Source organism: Chiroxiphia lanceolata, chromosome 2 (assembly GCF_009829145.1).
Source record: "Chiroxiphia lanceolata isolate bChiLan1 chromosome 2, bChiLan1.pri, whole genome shotgun sequence".
NCBI lineage: Eukaryota > Metazoa > Chordata > Aves > Passeriformes > Pipridae > Chiroxiphia > Chiroxiphia lanceolata.
In genome coordinates, this window is record NC_045638.1 from 78,951,055 (window position 1) to 78,971,929 (window position 20,875).

Below are 20,875 nucleotides of genomic sequence, written 5' to 3' on the forward strand. Positions count from 1 at the left end.
CAAGAAAATGGGGAAAGACCTACTATATTTATTACTGGCTCAGAAGCTGTACAGAAGATCCCAAGCTCACTCATCAGCACCACCAAATGTAACTCATTAAATACTTAACCTAAATGCACAGCCTTTCAGCCAAGTCACCTTTTGTCTTTGGTAGGACTCAGCCTACAGGAAGGGAAAGAAGTTCTCCCTTAGTACCCTGTGCTCTGTCTCCCTACTTCTGCCCGCTGTTCAGAGCAATATCATGAAAAGTCTGTGTAAATACTCATCCTTCCCATCAAATCCCCACTAGCTGAAACCTCCCTGTGCTGCTCTCAGCTACTGAGAACATCTGTGTTGGTACTGCCTCAGCAGCTGTGCAAAGCAGCACCACATAGCTCTGTTCTCCAAAGGCAGACCATGGGCATAGATTCACTGGACAACACAGAGATCAGTGCTGCAGTGTGAATAATCAAGAGAAAATAACTCCAGCACACTGACCATATGATCTCTGAAGGCCATGTTCCCTAGTGCCAAACCCTTTGCCTACAGCTGAGAACAGAATTCAGGCTGCTTGACTGTGCAAATTTTGCTTTTTATTAGACAGCCAAACTGAGAAATCAGAAGGGGAAATAATTTCCAGAGGCAAGAAATTACCAAATTGGTAAAAGTGGACCTGAAACTAAACATTTCACATAGCTTTTGGCTAATTGGATTAAGCTAGTCTCAAAACCTTACCTTGAAGTGAAAAGTCACATTTTTATATACAAACAGAAATATTTCAACTTTTCTGATTTCTTTTCTTTGATCAAAACTCTGAATATGAATTATTTCAGGAGCATTTCCTTCTTTAGAAATACATGTTTTCATTTATTTGGTTTGCTTAATGTCACAGCTCTTCAATGACCATCAAATAACAGACAAGGCTCCATTCTATCAGCATTTTTACCTAACTACAGGACGGCACAACCTTAAAGAAATTCAGGATCTTTTAGATTCTCATCATGGCCCAGGTAGGAAGATTAAATATGAACAGACATTGCTAAAAATTGGATAAACGGCATAAGAAAGTAATTTTTCCCTTTTTCCCTTTTTCCCTTTTTCCCTTTTTCCCTTTTTCCCTTTTTCCCTTTTTCCCTTTTTCCCTTTTTCCCTTTTTCCCTTTTTCCCTTCACTTCACTTCCCTTCCCTTCCCTTCCCTTCCCTCCCCCCCTCCTTGTTTTTTTCTATTTTTTTTCTTTTTCCTTTCTGTTTTTATTTTCTTCTTTGTTTCTTTTTCTCTGAAAGAGCACAGACTATTGGATACAGATTAAATAAAAATGTTGAACAATTGCTTCCTTCTCCAAACAAGAACAAAATTAATATATACAATAATAGAGACTTTATATGTAGATTCATGTCACCCACAGCAACTTCTGTTGTCTGGATCATGGCCACCATTGTTGCTGGTTTGGGATTTATATTCAATATTGAAGCAATCCTGCAGCTATGATTTGAAATACAATTCCAAAAACATTGTGGAGTCATCTTTAGTTTCTTCTGTAATGTGCATTGTCATTCCCATTTTGTCTGCGGAATTTGACAGTATCAGTCATGTTCTCCTCCCAGCAGCAGCGCTTTACCACAGCTGCTGCCACACAACTCAAGACTTGTGTACTATATACTGACCTAATACAGGCAAATGCATATTTTGAGGGTGCACTTTAGTCTCAAATGCTTTGAAGCACCCTCAGTCCTAACAGCCTGTGGTTGTACAACACAGCAGCATTCACTGCTGCAATTCTACACACACTTTAGCTGCCCCTAAACAATGTCATAAAGGTTTACTTGTGCCTGTTTTGGCTACAAAACATAGTGTTTAAAATTCTTGAAGCATCAATTACAGGTGTCAGTAGTGGTTCTGCAAAGGCCTTCAGCCCTTCACAAGGCTACAGTTCTGTTAGTCTGTGAATTTTGTAGCTACAGAAAATGCTTTTTCCCCAGGAAAGAAAATTGGCCAGGAGCAGTGGCTGGAGAAGGAAGGTCTCTGGCTTCTGCCAGCCCCCCTCTTCCCTCCCATTACCACTGCAGCTCTTGCCACCACCAAGGCCTTACCAATGAGCATAGGCAAGGACTCTGCTGCCTTATGATCCTGGATGGCAGAAAGTTCCAGAAGAGAATGGAGAACCAGAGCCTTGTTCACAATCCCCAGGCTGCTGTGGCTGGGGCTGCAGTTCAGCCTATCCCTGTCTCGCTGCCCGTCCCTGCCAGCATGGAGGACTTGTCATAGTCCCCGTGTGTCTGCAGCTGCACCTAGCCCTCACATTCACAGCACCATTATGCTTGTCACTACTGCCTCCCATGCCAGCAGCAGGCCTCAGATCTGTTGACTCCTGCCATCCTAGAACCTAGCTGCAAGTGCTTGAATGGATGATGGCTGTTGGCTGTGGTGCCCTCCCAGATGTGGAGGGAGATAATATTCTTCTTGGCATTGGAGGCTGCTGCACAGGCGATGGAGGAGAAGGTGGACCATGTCAGAGGCACTTTCACGCCCTGCAAACCCCTGATGGGGCATAAAGGTTATGTTAACATCAACCTCTTTCTTCTAACCTGGCCTTCTCCTGGCAATGTCTGCACTCGGGAAGCTGCTTGCCAATCACACTCTAATCAGGCTCTGCTCTGCTGCCGTTTGCAACCCATTTGGGACATTCTCCCAGGCTATTGCCTTGTATGAGCTGATGGCAAAAGACAATGCTGTGTGTACATCACTATTGTAACTTTTCCTGAGTTAAGCTGTAATGATGTGTCATCACACACCACATAGTGCCACAGAAGAGCTGTGGAGCTGCCATCTCGTGCTGAAATCTTGCCTTTATTTGACCCAGGAGCCTTACTGCTTGCTTGCATGTGATTATTTTTTGGGACCATTTCCATGTCATTCTCTGTAAAAGTATCAAGGTGTGCTTGCACCTGAAACCACGGGTGTTCAATCAGGTTTGCACATAGGTACAAATTTAAAGAAACTTTGTGGGAGTTTTGAATTTAGGCTCGTACTGGAAAGCATAATGTCAAATTGGTTTTCATACTGAATTTTTATCACAGGAACAATATGGATAAATTTATTTTAAAAAGCAGTTAAAATGGTAGGCGGAGTGAAGGTACCCAAATTTTGTATGTTCACTTCTAAACCAAGTTTGTTGATTTTACCATAGTTAGTTTTCCTTTATACTTGAAAAATAAAGTTAAGCCTTTTTTTTTTTTTTTTTAAATTTTGTGTGTTGCATAGAAAAGCCTGGAAACACCAATCAGAAGAATAACCATCAACTAATTGGAACAAAAGACCTTGTTGGCTTTTCACAAGTGTTCAGAATCCAGCTGCTGCCCCTGGGCCCAGTCTCCTAGTGCAAATTCATGATGCCCAAGAGTCACAGTGTTCAGTCACCTAAACAAAAACCTATACTTCACTATCGTCAAAAGAGCCAAAGTCCCCTCAGAAACAAGGTTATTATCTTTGAGTTGAAGCCTGTAACCCTAAATAAAAAAACTAAATTGAAAATCTTTTCCTAGAAATGTATATGCAGGCAACCTGGTTTTGAAAGAATGTCTCCATGTAATTGAGGAAGCTGACTCATGGGTTTTACTTCAGCCACCTAAACCGATTAACAGGAGTAGAAACCTGGTTAAGCTGGTGCTCTGGCTTGCTGACTATCAGGATGGCTTTTGATCCACAGTCTCTGGTATTTGGATTATTTGCTCTCCCCTCTCTTAATCTCTGTGGGGAAACCTTCCTCTGCTATTTAAATATGAAATCCTCACCATACTGGAATGTCGCAGGGTACTGCTTACAAACAGAGATGTCAGGGCTCAGTATTTCAGTGCGAACCAACGTTGAGTTCCAACTCAGAAGGCCCTTTGTTTATTTGTTTCATGTCTTTTGCTGGAAATTCTACATGTATTTGATCACCTAAGACACCGTAAGTCCTGCCATACATCAGAATTTTTAGACATGTGGACTTCATCCATACTTTCCCTTTTCTGGCAGCAGTGTCAGTACAGATGGCAACAGTGATTAAAAGACACCAAGTTTCTCAAATTTTTATGATTAAATACAGTTTATCTTAAGAGGCTCCAGACTGAAGTCAGCCTCTTTAAGCCTGTCAGACTTTTTCTCCAAAGATGTTGGAATGCCTAGCTAGAGGAGAAAGGTTATTTATTATTTATTATTCCATTCTTCAAAACATTGTATCAAAAAAGAAATCAATCTTTCCCTAAACATTCTTTGTAAAATTTCAGCTGCTAACTATTATCTGCATATGTAGCTCAACTTAGTCTTGGTTGACACAACATACATTAGAGCAGGTAGCTCTAATCCCTGATAAACTGTCCATTGTTACGATGGCATGTTCTCTTTTTCTTACAGGTTGGTTCCCTCCTAAGCAATGGCAGCACTTTTTACAGATAATGGCATGATGATCTTGGTAGTATGATGGGGAACAATAAAGTTTTTAAAATACTTTTGCCAAATAATCATTTAATAGCTTCTTTTGGGAAGAAGCATTCCACTTAGAGAATACCAGTATTCCTCGGGGGCTGTGTTCCCATGGTTGCACTGTTATGGAGCTCCTTAAATAAAGGTCTCCTAAGTTTCCATAATCTTTGTTTCAAAGGCTAGCAATGACACCGTGTGGGGTGGAAGTCCCATACTTCCACCACACCTCTGGTGGAAGTATAGGACTTAATTCCCCAGACAAACCCTACCCTACTCTACCCAATTCTTGCTGTATACTTATATGAGCAGAAAATCAGGCATCTAAGAGGGAGTTATAAATCCAGAGATTTAGTAAATTGCTTTTATTGCTTCTTGCAGCTAATTACCAGCCTAGAACTTTTTTTTAAAAAAAAGTGTGGATATGGCACGTGGGGACTTGGTTTAGTGGTAAACATGGTGGTGTCAGATTGGACTCAATGATCTTAGAGGTTTTTTTCCAACCTAAATGATTCCGTGATTCTATGATTCTGTGAATGTTTATCTACTTTGTACTGAAAGAGCAGAGGAAGAGCAAACAGAGGAAGTTAAAAAGTCACCATTTCTTTGTACTTAACTAACTTCACAGATTTAGGTATCATGCTGGTTAACTAACAAAGGGCCTTTAATCTAGAACTGGCATAACAACTCAGGCAAGTTTTTTAAAATTAATTTGACAATAAAGTGCAGAATAAAACAGGCAATTATCCTAAAAATGCTTACCAGTCAATTTAAATTCGTTATTTGAGTTTTGCTTTCTTCTTTATTTTGTTGCTAATTTTGTAGTGTCAAACAGTATAGACACTGCATATAAAGCACATAAAACTGCAAGATCCTGTAGCAGATAATGTCAGTGTCTTCTGAAAATTTGCAGTGGATTGCTAGCTGAGGCACTCTGGCACTGCTCTGAGGTCATTGCAGGGCTCACCAAAAGGGAGAACATGCATTGCTGAATACTCTATAATGAAACGGAGAATAATGAGATATACATTTAAATCAAAATGTGATTATGTACAACATTCAAGAAACATCATTTGATGGTATCATGTGATATGTTTTCCATTATATAAACAATTGTGTACCTTCACCTGGATTTAGAGGTTGGTATTACAGAGTACAATGTCCTTCACAGAAATTACTGAGTGAATATCCATACTTTATTAGAGTGTTCTGAAACGAGGAGAACTGAAGCAGGGTGTTCTCTCAGTAAGTAAAAATTTAAAATCCCAGTGTTTCTCCTATCATAGCTGATGAAATCTCATTCATCTGTACTTTTTCTGAAGATGGCTACTTGTTCAACAGTTCACTCTTATCACTAAGAAGAATTCTAAATGAGTAGCTGAGATCTGAATGTTTTATCTGCAGTTGGACACCTGTTTAAATGTTTAAGTATATATTTGTAGGGAAATAAAGGTCTTAAATGTCCATCAGAGAACTTACAGTTCCAGAGACTGGACAGCCTGAGTAATATGTAGTGTTTATATCTTATTTGCGAAACAAAAATTTTGTAGATGAAGAATTAGTGGGAGGAAGCTTTGTCACAGACCAGCCAGCCAAGGAAAAACACATTGCTGAGAGGAACAGTTTTGTTTCCTGGGATTTTTGTTTGTTTGGGTTTTTTTGTTTTGTTTTGTTTTGTTTTAATGTAGGACAGACTATGAAGAAAGGACCAGAGAGCAAGCTCAAAAATATGTTAGTAAAACACAGTTAGATCCAATAAAGGTAACTCTGCTGAAAAATGCAAAATTTAAAAGATGTTTAGCCATAAAACACTAAATTTATAAGACAGGAGGCAGAAGAAAGTCACACCTATTACTGAGGTTCACAAGAAGGGAGGTAATTATGTACCCTGTGGTCTTTTCACAGTTCCACCTCAAAACCAGGCAACCATTTTGAATTTATGAGCCGGGATAATTCCTGGAGTGTTTCAGTCTCAAATTCAGTAAGTTGCAAAAGCCTTATGAATAAAGAATATTTTCTCTAACATTTTTGGTAACAGTTTATCCAGTAAAGTATATGAAGTATGTGACGATCATCTTGAGTGCGATCATACAGCATGTACAGGACTAGGGGATCAGGCCCAGCCAGCATGGGTTTAGGAAAGGCAGGTCCTGTTCCACTGATCTGATCTTCTTCTATGTCCATATGAGCCATTTAGTGGATGCAGGAAAGGCTGTGGATGTTGTCTACCTGGACTTTAGTAAAGCCTTTGGCACAGTTTCCCACAGCATTCTCCTGGAGAAACTGGCTGCTCATGGTGTGAATGGATGCACTCTTCACTGGGTAAAAAACTATCTGGATGGCTGGACCCACAGAGTCGTGGTGACTGGTGTTACATCCAGCTGGTGGCCGGTCACAAGTGGGGTTCCCCAGGGCTCAGTACTGGGGCCAGTTCTGTTTAATATCTTTATTGATATCTGGATGAGGGGATCAAGTGCACCCTCATCCGCTTTACAGCTGGCACCAAGTCGGGTGGGAGTGTTGATATGCTGGAGGGCAGGAAGGCTCTGCAGAGGGATCTGGACAGGCTGGATTGATGGGTCAAGACCATTTGTATGAGGTCCAACAAGGCCGAGTGCCAGGTGCACCTGGCTCAGAACAACCCCAAGCAGTGCTACAATCTGGGGGCAGTGGCTGGAAAGCTGTCCAACCGAAAAGGACCTTGGGGGTGCTGGACAACAGCAGCTGAACATGAGCCAGCAGTGTGCCCAGGTGGCCAAGGAGGCCAACAGCATCCTGGCCTGTATCAACAATAGTGTGGCCAGGGAAGTTATTGTCCCCTTGTACACAGCACTGGTGAGGTTGCACCTCAAATCCTTTGTTCAGTTTTGGGCACCCCACGATAAGAAAGACATTGAGGTGCTGGAGCATGTCCAGAGAAGGGCAATGGAGCTGGTGAAGGGTCTGGTATATAAATCCTATGAGAAGTGGCTGAGGGAGTGCAGTTGTTTAGCCTGGAGTAAAGGAGGCTTAGGGGGGACCTTATTGCTCTCTACAACTACCTGAAAGGAGGTTGTAGCCAGGCAGGGGTCGGTCTCTTCTCACAGCTAACAAGTGACAAGGACAAGAGTAAATGGCCTCAAATTGTGTCAGGGAGGTCTATATTGGCCATTAGGAAGATTATCTTCATGGAAAATGCTGTCAAGCATTGGAACAGGCTGTCCAAGGAAGCGGTGGAGTCACCACCCCTGGAGTAGTGTAGATGTGGCACTTAGGGACATGGTTTAGGGAGGGACTGGGCAGTGCTGGGCTCATGGCTGGACTTGATGATCTTACAGATCTTTTTCAACTTAAACAGTTCTATGATTCTAAGTATATGGTCATGTGTCTATAATTTTTCTTCAGTATAAATACATAGTAAAGGAGAAGAGCAATAATGCAGAATTATAAATACTAACTCCTGCATCATAAACTGAACATTTGAAATGTAAATGTTGTACTTCAGACACTCATCTGCCTATTCATTTCTTTGCATTCCAGGTGTTATATTTGTTTCAAACTGACAAGATCTAGAATATACGAAACAAAATACAAACACTTACTGAAGAAAGGTAATACCCGTCACTTATAGAAAATGGTACATCTTCAGGTCAAAGTAAGAATTCACTGCAGTAACAATTATTTTATGCGTTGCCATGCATAATTACCCCTTTCCTCTCTGTGTTATTAAGAAATACAAATTATTTACTAGTTATATATACTTCAAATAGATCCTACTAAATTACTGTTCCTTAAAAGTTCTTAGAACTTCCTGAAGACACTAGAGACACTTGGCAAGTGTCTTCAGATCCCAAAATGAAAATGAAACCAGAGGATGAGGCAGTCTGTTAAAGCCTGTTTACAGTACTATAAAGTTCATATTTTTGGGGGCTTTGTTTTGCATAATAGAAATATGAAAATATGGCAAGCCAGATGAACAGATTGATGTCAATATTTCAATTCTATTTTTACAATATAAGCCATAAGTTCACTTTGTAGGTATTAAAACTGAACACATTTAAATTAAATACTTACTAAGGAGTGCTTATCTGTAAAACATGTGAAGCAAATGAGTTTCTGGTAATGGCTTCTTGAACATCTAAAAAAAGCATGAAAGTATATAATAAATATTATGTAAACCAAATACTTTAATAAAAATAAGATTCACAGTCAAACATTCAAGACAGAACTTTCTGAAGATTGTGGAAATGTAGTTTAATAGCACTAGTTTTATTTCCCCTATTAACTGCTGCTGAAATAGGCCATATGTCTATTTTTAAAACTTGTATCTAGATATTATATGAACAAAAGATTTAGTGTCAATAAAGAAATCTAAAGCTAGAGAAAAGAATGCCAGCTGCTCTAAGCTGGCAACAAATATTCCAGGTGTAGACTAGTTAGTGACTGTTATTAAAAAGACCACTATGAAGGTACACAGTTTCAGTCACTTAATTTTTTAACACGTGAAAACAAAGACAAAAAAAGGTGTGCAGAAAGGTCACAGTTTAAAAAAGCAATGTACTTTTATGACACATAAGTACATACAACCATTTACTTACTGATTTACAGGTACCTACTTACGTGTAAGTCTACCTGTAAAATTTCCCAGCTTCCTATTACCAGTTTTAATCCCTAAATAATTAGGCAAGCTAATTAAGTTTCCCAAATACATACGTATCTGTATGTACTACATTAATTTTCACAGTTACTTCATTTGCAATCTGTTAACTCCTATGACTCTTTGTTTCTTTCATATTCCTAACATACTTTTCTTACAGTTTTCCTGTTCACACTTTGCAAACTTCAGCATTCTGTCTCCCAGTTCTTTTGCTGAATTTACCTTTCCCTATATTTCTTTGTAATTTCCCTCTTATACGGCAATTTAGTTTCTATATTCATGTATTTCTCTTTTCATATCTACTTTCCTAACCTGAGCACACCATACTAAAACACCTCTCTGGTAAAAAATGGAATTCTTCATTTCCATTTGTCTGGAAGCAATAACCACAAGTTATGATATAATGAAATTCAGAACCATTGTTTGATGGAGCAGGAATTATAAGCTACAGCTGCAGAAAATTTCTAAACAGTTGCAACGATCTATTATTCTGCTGTGCAGTTTATAGGAAACTGAAGCCTTTTTCCTTGAAGTCATGCAATCCACCACATGATGTAAAAATCAATGGATAGTGTGCAGAAGCTTAATAAGCCCTGGTTTAGTTTGATTCCAGGCAATAAGGAGGTATACTTGGGTAACCTGATCATGAAATGGTGCAGTGCAGAAGGAAAAGTAGTGGAATAGTAACATGAAATCAGTGGACTTCAAGAAACTCTTATAAACTCAAATAATTGACATGTAAAATCTTGTATGAAAAAAATCCAAGGAAAATGTAAAATTCAAGAGAGTTGGCAATTCCACAAACAGCACAAATGGCAAGCAGAAGTTATTTCAATTATATGAGAAGTCAAACAGTGAAGAGATCACGTAGACTAAGTCACAAGTTCCTCACTGATTTCAAATACAAGATGGAGCACACAAAATACCAAAACTATGCCAAACTAATGAGAGCTTTTATGGAAGAAATGTATGACCACATAGGTCAAAGCAAATCCAAACCATTAGATAAAGGAACAGACCCAAGAAGTAAGTTTGTTCTACAACTGTGTCAGTTATCATAAGACGACTAATGAAAATGTTAGCTAATTAATCACTGGGGAAAAAATGATTGAGAACAAGTATAGACATTTTTCCCACATTCTTCAGCAAAATGGAAGCTGTGATTGCAGAGTTCATACAAAAAGCACCAGTATAAAGCAGGTAAGAAATCAGCCTGGCATAGACAAAGAACAAGTTAGAGAATACTTAAGTAAGTTTGACATTTTTAAAATGGTTGCACAAGTGATATTCACTCAAACATTCAGATTTATCTGCAGCAATGTCACAACTCAGTATTTGTGACCTTTAAGAATTCATGGAGAAGAGGAACATTCTAAAATACTAGAAGAAAATGAAAAGCCATTCATTATAAAGGGATATATTTGCAAAAAATATATGATATATCATATAAAAGGCAATTATTTGCAAAAATAATTGCAAAAAAATCAAGATGGATAAAACCAGATTCCCAAGTGAGACTGATGCACCTGATGCATCTTGAAAGAACATTTTTGACAAACATCTGTTGCAAACAACATCTACAGTTGGGCTGAAGGTGTCCTCCAGTCATATTTTGAATCATATTTTTGACCAGGAACAGGTCACCGTTATTTTAAATTAATCTCACTGACTTCAAGAAGGGTTTCATGATTTTGATCTACTGTTTGCTAAATTCAGTAAATAATAATAACAATAACAATAATAATAATAATAATTTCTATCACGGGATTCCTAGTTTTAACCCAAATAAATCTATGGCAACAAAATATAAAGTTATTTAATCATTTGATGTATCATCTTATTTATTATCCAACTTACTTTGTAGCTTCTGATTGAGATAATTAAGAGACTGGAAAATCCTCTGTTCTTCTACTGAGAGTGCACTCATGCCTGGACACGGAGCTCTGTTAAGCAGTGAGGGCTGTCTGTCTGGCTGCACACTGTCCATAGCTGCCAGGATTTCACCCTCTGCAATGTGTGTATTTGCTAGTTTTTCTGCCATTAGAAACTCAATAGTGCTTTCTGAAACTGAAGAGATTACAGGGGATCTTCAAATGAGAAGAGCTCATTACATTTAAATAAATGCTTGTTTTCATGACTATATGTCTGTGAAACACATAAAACCGACATTGAAAGATCAATTGGCAAAATCAAGAAACTTGATGCATTAGAAAATAAAATAATTAAGAACACTAATTCATCTTATAATTGGCACCAGAGCAAGTCCTAATGAGTTTGGAAATATGTAATGGTAGCAAGCAATACCTGTCCCTATCATACAGTTATGTATGACATGTACAGCTACAAACAGGCATGGAATGAAAATTAAATACGTGTTGTAATGCATTTATAAAACCATCCATACCATGATAGGGTTGCATTTCCAGGAAAAAAAATTAGGTCTAGATAGATAACTACCCTTTTCTGCTTAGAATCACTGATGTCAAAAGGCACAAGCCATGTTACACAGTGGATGTATTAGGTCATTCTATTTTATGTACAACCAAGAATTGAAGCGAGTTGTGTTACTATACCTTCTTCAGATTTATAGATGTTTTTCATCTTTTGTACTGGATCCAATGTGGATGGAGCAGGACTCAGCTGGACAGTACATAACGAATTCTATAAAAAATATTATAAGAATATTTTAAGTATAATTTAAGGTAACCACTACCTTCTGAACATGTTTTATTTATTATTTCATGTTACCAAATGTTTTGAAGTGCCAAAGTATTAGTGTATACTAATTCAGTGAGGTATTCTAGTTGGTTTTATTCTTGTCGTTAGCAGTGACAGCAAACATACTGATTCAAAATTGCATGACACTGAACAAATCTTTGATATTTCTAAAGCTCTTTCCATTTTGAAGATAAATAAGCTTTTTATTTTTTGTAGTATTTTATATTAACCTGTGCATGATGAGTAGGCTCCCATCTTTTAGATGCTACATTTTGTCTTCTGTGTTCTGAAACAGCTCCGTGTTTATTTTCATAGTTGCCAAGAACTTGATTTTGTCTTGTAACAGGAACAAAACCTTAAATAACATGCAGACAAAAATAAACCAAAAATGTGTAAAACCATGATAAAGATAGTAGTAGCAAAACTAATAATGATGATTAAATATGTCTGCCCACATTCAGATGTTTACATCTGATCTCATTAAATATATTTTCTTAAAATGAAAAGAGAGAAACAGGCACTTCTAAGGCATTTTTTACCTCATGTTAGCACAGGACTATGAGATACAGGTGTGGATTGTATGTGGACATAAGCAGGCTAAGTGAAGCCCCACTTCGAATCCCAGATAATAAAAATGGTAAGTACAAAGATACAAGGTGGTCTTACCAAATAAAAAGGAGAATGAAAGGTGAGCTATGATATAAAAATACCGAATAATGTGCCAAAAAGTAATGTTTTAGAAAATAAATTGTATTTAAAGAATAATCTTGAAGTCTAACTGCCCAAGACAGTAAATGCCTGTTGACAAGTTGCTGTAATGTATATCTTAATGGATTCAGCTTCTGTTAAGATTACATAGCAGTTTGCAGAAAATGGGGTAGTTCATACAGTTTATTTGATTCACAGAATCAAAGAATGGTAGAGGTGGGAAGAGACCTTTGGAGGTCGTCTGGTCCAGTACCTCCACTCTTAACAGGTCCACATACAGCTCCTTGCCCAGGACCACGTTCAGATGGCTTTTGAGCATCTTCAAGGATGGAGACTCAATAAAGTCTCTGGGACAATTTGTGCCAGTGCTCAGTTACAAAGTAAAAAAAAATGTTTCTTGATATTCAGAAGGAAACTCCTTTGTTTCAGTTTGTGCCCTTTGCCTCTGGTACTTTCAGTGGGCACCGCAGAAGAAAGCCTGGCACTGTCCCCTTTGCAACTTCCTTCCACGTATTTATAGACATCAATAAGATTCCCCATGACCTTCTCTTCTGTGGGATGAACAGTCCAAGCTCTCAGCCTTTTCTCCTAGAAGAGATGCTCCAGTTCCTTTACCATTTTCATGGCCAGTCACTAGACTCTCTCCAGCACATCCATGTCTCTTGTACTGAGGAATCCAGAACTAACACAGTACTCGAGGTGGGGCCTCACAAGTGTTGTAAGGTTTAAAAGTCATGGTTTCAAACCTTATTTCTGTAGCTTGGCATTTCGTAGTTAATCTTACTAATTCATACATCTGTGTACTAATTGTAATGACAGTACTGTTGTATAGCATTTCCCCTCAGTCAGAGAGGTCTAACCCAGACACTGTACCTCAAATCTATTTCAGTTTTGTCTGGTGTAGCAATACATTTTCAAAATTAAAGCATCAAGTTTCAAAATTAAAATTATGTTCTTAATTAAATGTTTATGCATACAAACCGGAGATGCAAATTAGCATTTTCATGGGCAACTCAGGAATCTACATACCCAAGGAGATATTATATTCTCATTTGTAAACACAGTTACTAGACTTGTAAATGCAGTTACTTGATTTATACTTTGGAAGATAAATTACCTCTTTATTTACATAATAAATATTTACATGTGCAGTTTAATGTACAGTTCATGATTTCACCAAGAGATCTTTTACTGATTCTAACAGAATTTTATTTCTTTTGTGGTTATTACAGTGACATTAACAAAGCAGAATTCCTAGCATTCACAGAAAAAGAAAACAATTAATTGATACTTGAACCATATTTGAAACTAGTCATCTGGCTGTGTCAGAGACTGAAACAGTTAATGATTTATGCATTCTAGGAGACTTTTGCAGGCTTTTGACCTCTCATGGGCAGTTGGGCCCATCCCTCCCTCCAGTGCTGAAGGTGTCAAGCCCTGAGAAGGCAGAAAGAGCTGAGTTTATACCTCTGATGGCCCATCAAAGCCCATCCCCCCCCTGCCAGTCTTGAAAGGTGGGAACCAGGCCAGACACAGAAACTGTGCAGGGCCCAGGGAGAGGTTGGAGGCTGGAGGCATGGCCTGTGACACTGACCATGGGTATAATAACTCATAACTTCTTGGAGTGTGGGGGCTTCCCTCCTTCACCCCCAGCAGATCAAGGCCACCACTTCAGCTGACAGACATGGAAGCTGCAACTACCAAGTGTCATCGCTGGACCCCATGGGTGGTGACTATATACATCTGTCCATTCTCAGCTTTTCTTTCCCTTACTCTCCCTTACTCTTACCCCATCTTTCTCTCCCCGATGCATTTTCTCCCCCCCCCCCCCGCCAAGGTTACCTCTATGCCACGTTGTTATATGACAACACCCAAAATGCTAGCATACCTGTTGACACAAAATTGTTAGAATAAACCTTACCAATATATGTTTTCAGACACTGATTATTCAGCGTCGTTTCACTCTAATCCAGCCCAAGGGAATTATTGTTAAGAACCTGGGTTACCGCCCCTCCCTTTCTCTGGGGCGGGTCATAACAGGCTGCTGCCATCAATAGTAACAAGGGACACACTAGATTTAAAAGGTTGCCATTTAGTTAAGTGCAAATTATTGTAATATGATGCATGGTGCTGAATAGCACCTGAAAAGAAAAGGAAATGTTATATTGAATATGGCAGAAAGTTAAAAAAAAAGAAAACAAAAAGAAAACAAGAGACCCCTGATTATATTAGTGATCACATGATGTTTTTTCAGAAAAAAATAAAATTCAAACTTGCTCTATGCAGATGCATCAATACTTAATTTAATTAGTTTGCAAGACATGCTAGATGGGAAAGATTCCTTTGTGACATGTAAGACAAAATTATAATAAGCAATAGTATCTTTAAGGGAACAAGATACTAAGCAGTCTACAGCTGTTCAACCATAAGCATGTAATTAGCCCCATAGTTGTGACAGGTTAAAGGTCAAACACATTTTTAAAGCCTTTTACTGACTAAACAAGAAAGGTCTTAAAATAATTCTAATATCCAGCTACAATATAATATGTGTCAGCAGAAGATATACAACTTGAAGCCTGGAAGCCAAATTAAACTAAGATCCTCATGGATGATAATCTTATTTATTAATTTTGTTCTCACTTATGCTTTAGGTACATTTGGCCAAGCATTGCAACAAATTACATTTTCTACAGTGTCTTCACAAACCTCATGGAACTCTGCAGATATTTTACTTGAGAGTAATGCAGTATTCAATCTCACAACAAGCACTTCAAGACAAAGACTATGGTGTCTATGTGAATTGGTAGGCAATTGAACAAATAACAGCAAGTCAGTAAGAGTTATCTAGAGTATTTAAAATAAAGAAGACTTTCAAAACACAAAATCTAAGCAGATACTGAGAAAGGGCAACCCACCCAAATTTATTCCTCAGCTCTTCCCCTGAAAGAGCTGCAGGTATGTGACATTGGGAATGTAGCATTTAAAGTTGCAGTGAAGACAGTATTAGTAGTGCACACAACTGTGACCCAGTACATTTCCTGATTGATTGATCTGATGTGCAGATAAGGACATCAAAAGGCAAGAATCTCTGCTGGAGGCGAGGCATGGTAATGCAAGTCTTCATTCATTTCCAATGTAAAATCAAATAGGTTAAGTCACCCAGATCTTAAATTCATCTGTTTGACTTTGAACTGGAATAGACAAACAGATAGCATTTTTCATTTCTCACCCCTACTTAAGTCCAAGAATATTCATCTGCCTGCCTTACATAACAGACCTGTTTTGAATCACTCTATAGTTAAAACTATATATTACTAGATAAATGTAGATAAATGTAGATAAATACTAGATATATGTACATAAAACTAGAAATGTAGGGGGGGCTTAAGTTATCTGAATTAATTATTTTGCTAGAAAGTATTTTTGAGTTGCATGGCCAATCCTTGGGGTGATCTTGGTACATGAAGCAGTTTGAAATACTGCTTATACTTGAAATAGGGTCTACAGTTGCAGGAACTCCTGCTGTAGCCCTCAATAGGAAGCAAACCAACAAACTACATAGAAATTATAAGCACAAGGATGTCATCGGTGCCCAAGGTACAGAATATAGATAGGCTGCACAGGAGAAACAAGGTAAATCAAAAAGCATGAAATGTAATTTGAAATGTAAAAACTGGGAGATGAAAGTTTATTCACCCAAAAATTTCTTATGCATCTTTCCTCTATCTTACCAATCAATCTCTTCATCAAGGTTAATTTTTAATGAAATGCAGGATTGTTTATCAAATTCCTTAAATTCTTCATAAATCAGACATACTTTGCAGCAGAGCAAAGTTTGCTTGGCAAAAGCTCTTTAATTTTAACCTACCTTTAATTTTGTTTTTAAGCTTTAATTGTATTACTGGGAATAAGTCTTAACAATTTTAGGCATTTTCAGTGTCAACATTTTAAAAACACAGTAGATCTACACTTCTTTCCCTCTCATGTGGCAGTGACTGTTGAACAACAGGCTATGACTCTCAGTTACCTTGTAAAACTTGCTTGTATAAACTTAGTCACTTCCTCCTATATCATTATTTAGACCACCTGTCACATCTGCTCATTAGTCATGAATATAATCTCAGGGAAAATACTTCCTTTTCATTTAATATTGTAGAGAGCTATTAAAATGAGGATCAATGTTTGAAAGGCCTCTGGGCACCAGTAGAATAGAAATGACAATGACAAATGGTGAAAGCTTGTTAAAACTGGTTGTACTGTGTGGATAGATGAAAGGTTGGACGTTTCAACTGAAAACAAATTCATGATGTAATTGAAGAAGACTTTTGTCTGAACATCCCCCCACCCCAGACCCAGAAACATGACTCTTACCAGTAGCAGACTTCTTTGCAGCTCGGGCAGAATGTGCTCCACGCCAGGAGGTGCTTGTTTTTCCAGCTGCTGGGAGATGTAATCCATTTTCTGCATTAACAGGTCTTCTCTCAGTGCAGGTTACTGAATGATTTTGACAGGCTCTTGCCTGAACACCACTTACAGAACAAGTATTTTTTGCCCAAGGTTCATATTTGACCGTGCTGCAGTCGGGTGGAGAGATCACAGCGGCCAAGCCAGAACAACAAGCAATGTTCTCACTGTTTTCTCTACCGTTCCTATTTAAACCCCAATTTGCTAGCACAACATGCCTGTCATTTAAATCATTCCTGCTAGTAGTGGTAGCTTGGAGGCTTGAAGGCGGCAGTGACTGACACCCAGGGCTGGCTGCGTTTTTGACACTTCTGTTTCCCGGCAGAGGTGCGGAAGGCGGGTGAGGTGTTAGCAATTTCCCTGGAGCTTTTTGAGTTTCGTGTGCTCCAGTGGCTGACTGCAGCTGGAGTATAGTGCCTCTTCTCTTGGGCATAAAACTTGACTGGGCTCTTACAAATGTTTCTCTTCCAGTTATTTTTGCCTTATTTTGGAGTTGATTACCGTCATTAATTTTAGAATTATTGCTATATACTGAGGGCTTACTTGCTTCATCTTTTGACACCATCCAAGCTTTTTTAGCAGAAAAGGATTCAGTAGACATAAATATATTCTGAGATGTGTATTCTTTATTTGATTGTTCAGTATTAACATTTGGTTTTGATACAGGAGAATTTTCCTGATGATTTTTCATGAACGTGGGGTTTGAAGGTTCAGCAACAATACTTAAATTATTCTTAGGAGAATTATTTGCAGTTTGAACATATTGCAGCTTTGAAGAAGATACTTCACTGGTGCTTTTTTCATAGCATTTTTCATTATTTTCTGTTATTATCTGGTCAATTTGATCACACCATCTTAGCTTCCTATTGTATTTTTCATTTTCTGCACTTTTCTTTTTTGTTTTTGCCAGTTCTAAACTGTCTCTGATAGATGACATGGATCGAGTTCCAAAACTGATCCAACGGTTCATAACCACAGTTTTGAAAGGACTGGGTTCATATTTAGAATCCTTCTTTAGGATACTTCTGAATAACTTTGCTCTTTTTCTTTCAAGAATATTACTTTTCAGGGTTTTATCCTGTGCAGGAATTCCAGAATTGAACTCTGTATCTGACACCAGTGACATAGTCTCAATTATATTTCCCTTTCCTTTCTCTTTGTTATTCTGTTGCTTAACTTCCAACCAAACAGAGGCATTTGGTATGTCTTGAAATAAAGATGTTCCTGGAATAGTATCATTAATACATTTAATATTTTCTTCTTTTGTTTCAGTCATTTTTCCTGAGGTATTTTTTAAAAGCTTTGTACTGATATTTTTGTCCTTTGGTAATGTATCAGCTGTGCTGGGAATGCCAGCGGAACATCCCCGATTAGGAAATAAGATTATAGATGTTGCAATAGGTTGACTGGATGCTTGCACAGATATAGTTCTGTTCTGTGGGGTCATTTTAAAACTCTGATCTTGCATCAGATCCTGAACTCTTTCTCCTGGAATAGAATCAGGGCTGTCCCAGGCTTTGCTAGGATTGAAAACAGGATGACCAATGGCTAACGTGCTAGCCATTCCAGAAGATGGCTTGCTTCTGTCTTCTTCTATATTTTGCAGAAAACTAACTGTATTAATTACAGAGCTCTTTTGCTTATCAGAGGTAGAGAACTCTGGAAGTTTTCTTCCAGATCTCTGAGAAGCAGATGATTCCTCTTCTGAAGTGTTCACATGTTCAGCAGGAGTTAGAACATTATGTTTAGCTAAAAGATCATGAATAGGTATGTTGTGGTAATGTTGTGAATCTGCATTTCTCAGGCAATTATTTAGATGCGCATTTTTAGAAGTACTTTGATCTATATGAAGTAAGCCATTATTCCTAGTCTGGGATTTTTCTGGATCATACAGCGCACAGTCACACTGTGCAGTCAAAGATGATTCATTCGGTGTTGTGTAATTTCCACTTTGTCCTCCAGCCTCAAGACTGTCAAGGCTTGTCAGGCTTTCTGAATCATCTGTTTCGTTGAGTCCTTGATGAAAATTCTGAAATACAGGCAAAGAATCAGACTGTTAGATTTATCAGAAATGTGGTTTTGCTGATACTAATTTTTCATTAATGAGAGCTTAGACTAAAATACAAACAATATTAAGCCTGATGTTTTTATGACTTGGGTTCACATCACCATGAGTGTTTCCACCAAGTCAAAATTTACCTGTATTAAGTTGCAAAAGAAAATGGTGTAATTTGGGAAGAAATTTAGAGGAGAGAACTGCATAGTTCAACAAATTTAATCCTTAGTTATATACGAATTCTGCAATATCAAAAAAGGAACTAGATTTATCTAAACAACAATACTGTTTATGGATTTCCCTATGATACAGGATGACTTCCATACTCTCTGAGGCTTCTAAGTGAGTTTACAAATTGAAAGAGAATCCATGAAACTGCATATTTGATAGCGGATCTGCCCCAAACTGGAACTTTTCCATAATATTAGACTGAATATGTTTCTTTTCATACAACGAGCCACAAGTGATAAGGAGTTAAGCCTTGTCATGGCAAACACAGAAAAATCTCTTAGCTATCATAACCACAGCGACTAACAGCTCCCAACCCCCCAGTGAAATTCCCTGTTCTGTTTGTGTCTTTCAGAAAGAAGAAAGTATCATCTGATCTATGAGGACAGATCAGGTATAAGAGCCTAAGTGAGTCCCATCTACTCCCCCAACCTTCTCATCAGGTTTTAATGGAGTGATGAATAAGAGAAACTGGTACCATCTGAAACATTAGCGGGACAACTTTACGTATGTACTGTACAAGCATTTTCTTCACTATTACTTCTCTATCCAAGCACTGAGATACTGACATCATTGACAATATATACTTTTTTAAGTACAAGACTTCAAAATACCCATAAGCATAAAGGATAACAAGCATGTCAACTATTTTCACAATCTCGTACACTCACTTTCACACAACTCAGCAGCAAAGCGATTGTTAAACTTATGTCGGAAAAAACTGGTGTGATAAACTAAGAGAAGCTGAATCAGATATGCAACTTATGCAATGAAGACTTTTTTTTTATTAGTGACTTTAAATAGAAAATGTTTCAAGTAGCAAAATCTGTTAACCTAGGCAAGTGAATATATATCCCCTAGCAATAACATAGAATTAGCATTTTGAAAACTCACCAAAGGATACATAAAATTCTTTAGTGAATAATAATAATATATTTTTGTAGTAGACATTTTTTATTCGAATAAAATTGTTATACCTTAATATTACATGCTTTATAGTTGTACAAATGTATTACATTGCAGAATAAAAAGCTTAGTAAGTCCTGAAAGATTTTTATGGTTGAATTAAATCTTGCACTATATGTTCAGAGATTGGTGCAGTCTTCCATTATAGTTATGATCTGAGATACAGAAACTAAATAGAAGAACAAAGAACGAAGTGTAGGGAAAGATCCCTTTAGGGAAAATTTTCAAACTAAAGCTATATAAACCAGTGCCCTTCTAGTAGAAAAAAAGAAATAACACTTTGTTAGTTATTTATTAACTTTTATGTTTGGCTAAATTATATTGTTAACCTCTGTTCGAACTTCATCAAACAAGGAAAAGGCATTTACTCAGAGTTTTCAATATCAGGCCAAATTTAAGAACTAGCTTTGAAATTTTCAGATGGAAAGAAAAAACAGTAAAAAGAAATTAGGGCTTAGTCCTTGTCTAATTTGGAAACTGCAACTGTATGGCAAAATACATGTTTCTAAAATGACAAAGTTAGACAGTAGAAAAATTTTGTAAGGATTGATTTAAAAAGCACTCTTTCTGATAGCAAGTCAGCTTAAACTGATAAATATGGAGGATGCAAGAAAATTTGCAACTTTTAAAAATTAAGATTAAGAAAAATTCTACCTAG

At 37.7% G+C, this 20,875-nt stretch overlaps 1 protein-coding gene and 1 long non-coding RNA gene across 5 annotated transcripts in view; one reads left to right on the plus strand and one right to left on the minus strand.

Moving 5' to 3' along the window:
• The first annotated feature begins 877 nt into the window (after positions 1–877).
• On the plus strand, positions 878–8,202 carry LOC116783311. Its single transcript, XR_004355626.1, has 3 exons — positions 878–989; positions 6,347–6,422; positions 7,961–8,202. It is a non-coding gene; the product is annotated as an uncharacterized LOC116783311 (long non-coding RNA).
• CEP126 (centrosomal protein 126) overlaps positions 5,217–20,875 on the minus strand; it is a 38,123-nt gene continuing 22,464 nt past the window's right edge. The window contains exons 6-11 of one of the 4 annotated variants that reach the window (XM_032680763.1): positions 16,875–18,996; positions 12,026–12,150; positions 11,651–11,738; positions 10,935–11,144; positions 8,495–8,558; positions 5,217–5,438 (exon numbers count right to left, since the gene is read on the minus strand). In XM_032680763.1, coding sequence (XP_032536654.1) covers position 5,438; positions 8,495–8,558; positions 10,935–11,144; positions 11,651–11,738; positions 12,026–12,150; positions 16,875–18,996 — 2,610 coding nt within the window. In that variant the 3' untranslated portion in view covers positions 5,217–5,437. Of the gene's footprint in view, positions 5,439–8,493; positions 8,559–10,934; positions 11,223–11,650; positions 11,739–12,025; positions 12,151–15,589; positions 15,695–16,874; positions 18,997–20,875 lie in introns of those variants that run through there. The other 3 variants (XM_032680765.1, XM_032680766.1, XM_032680767.1) reach the window with 3 other exon arrangements.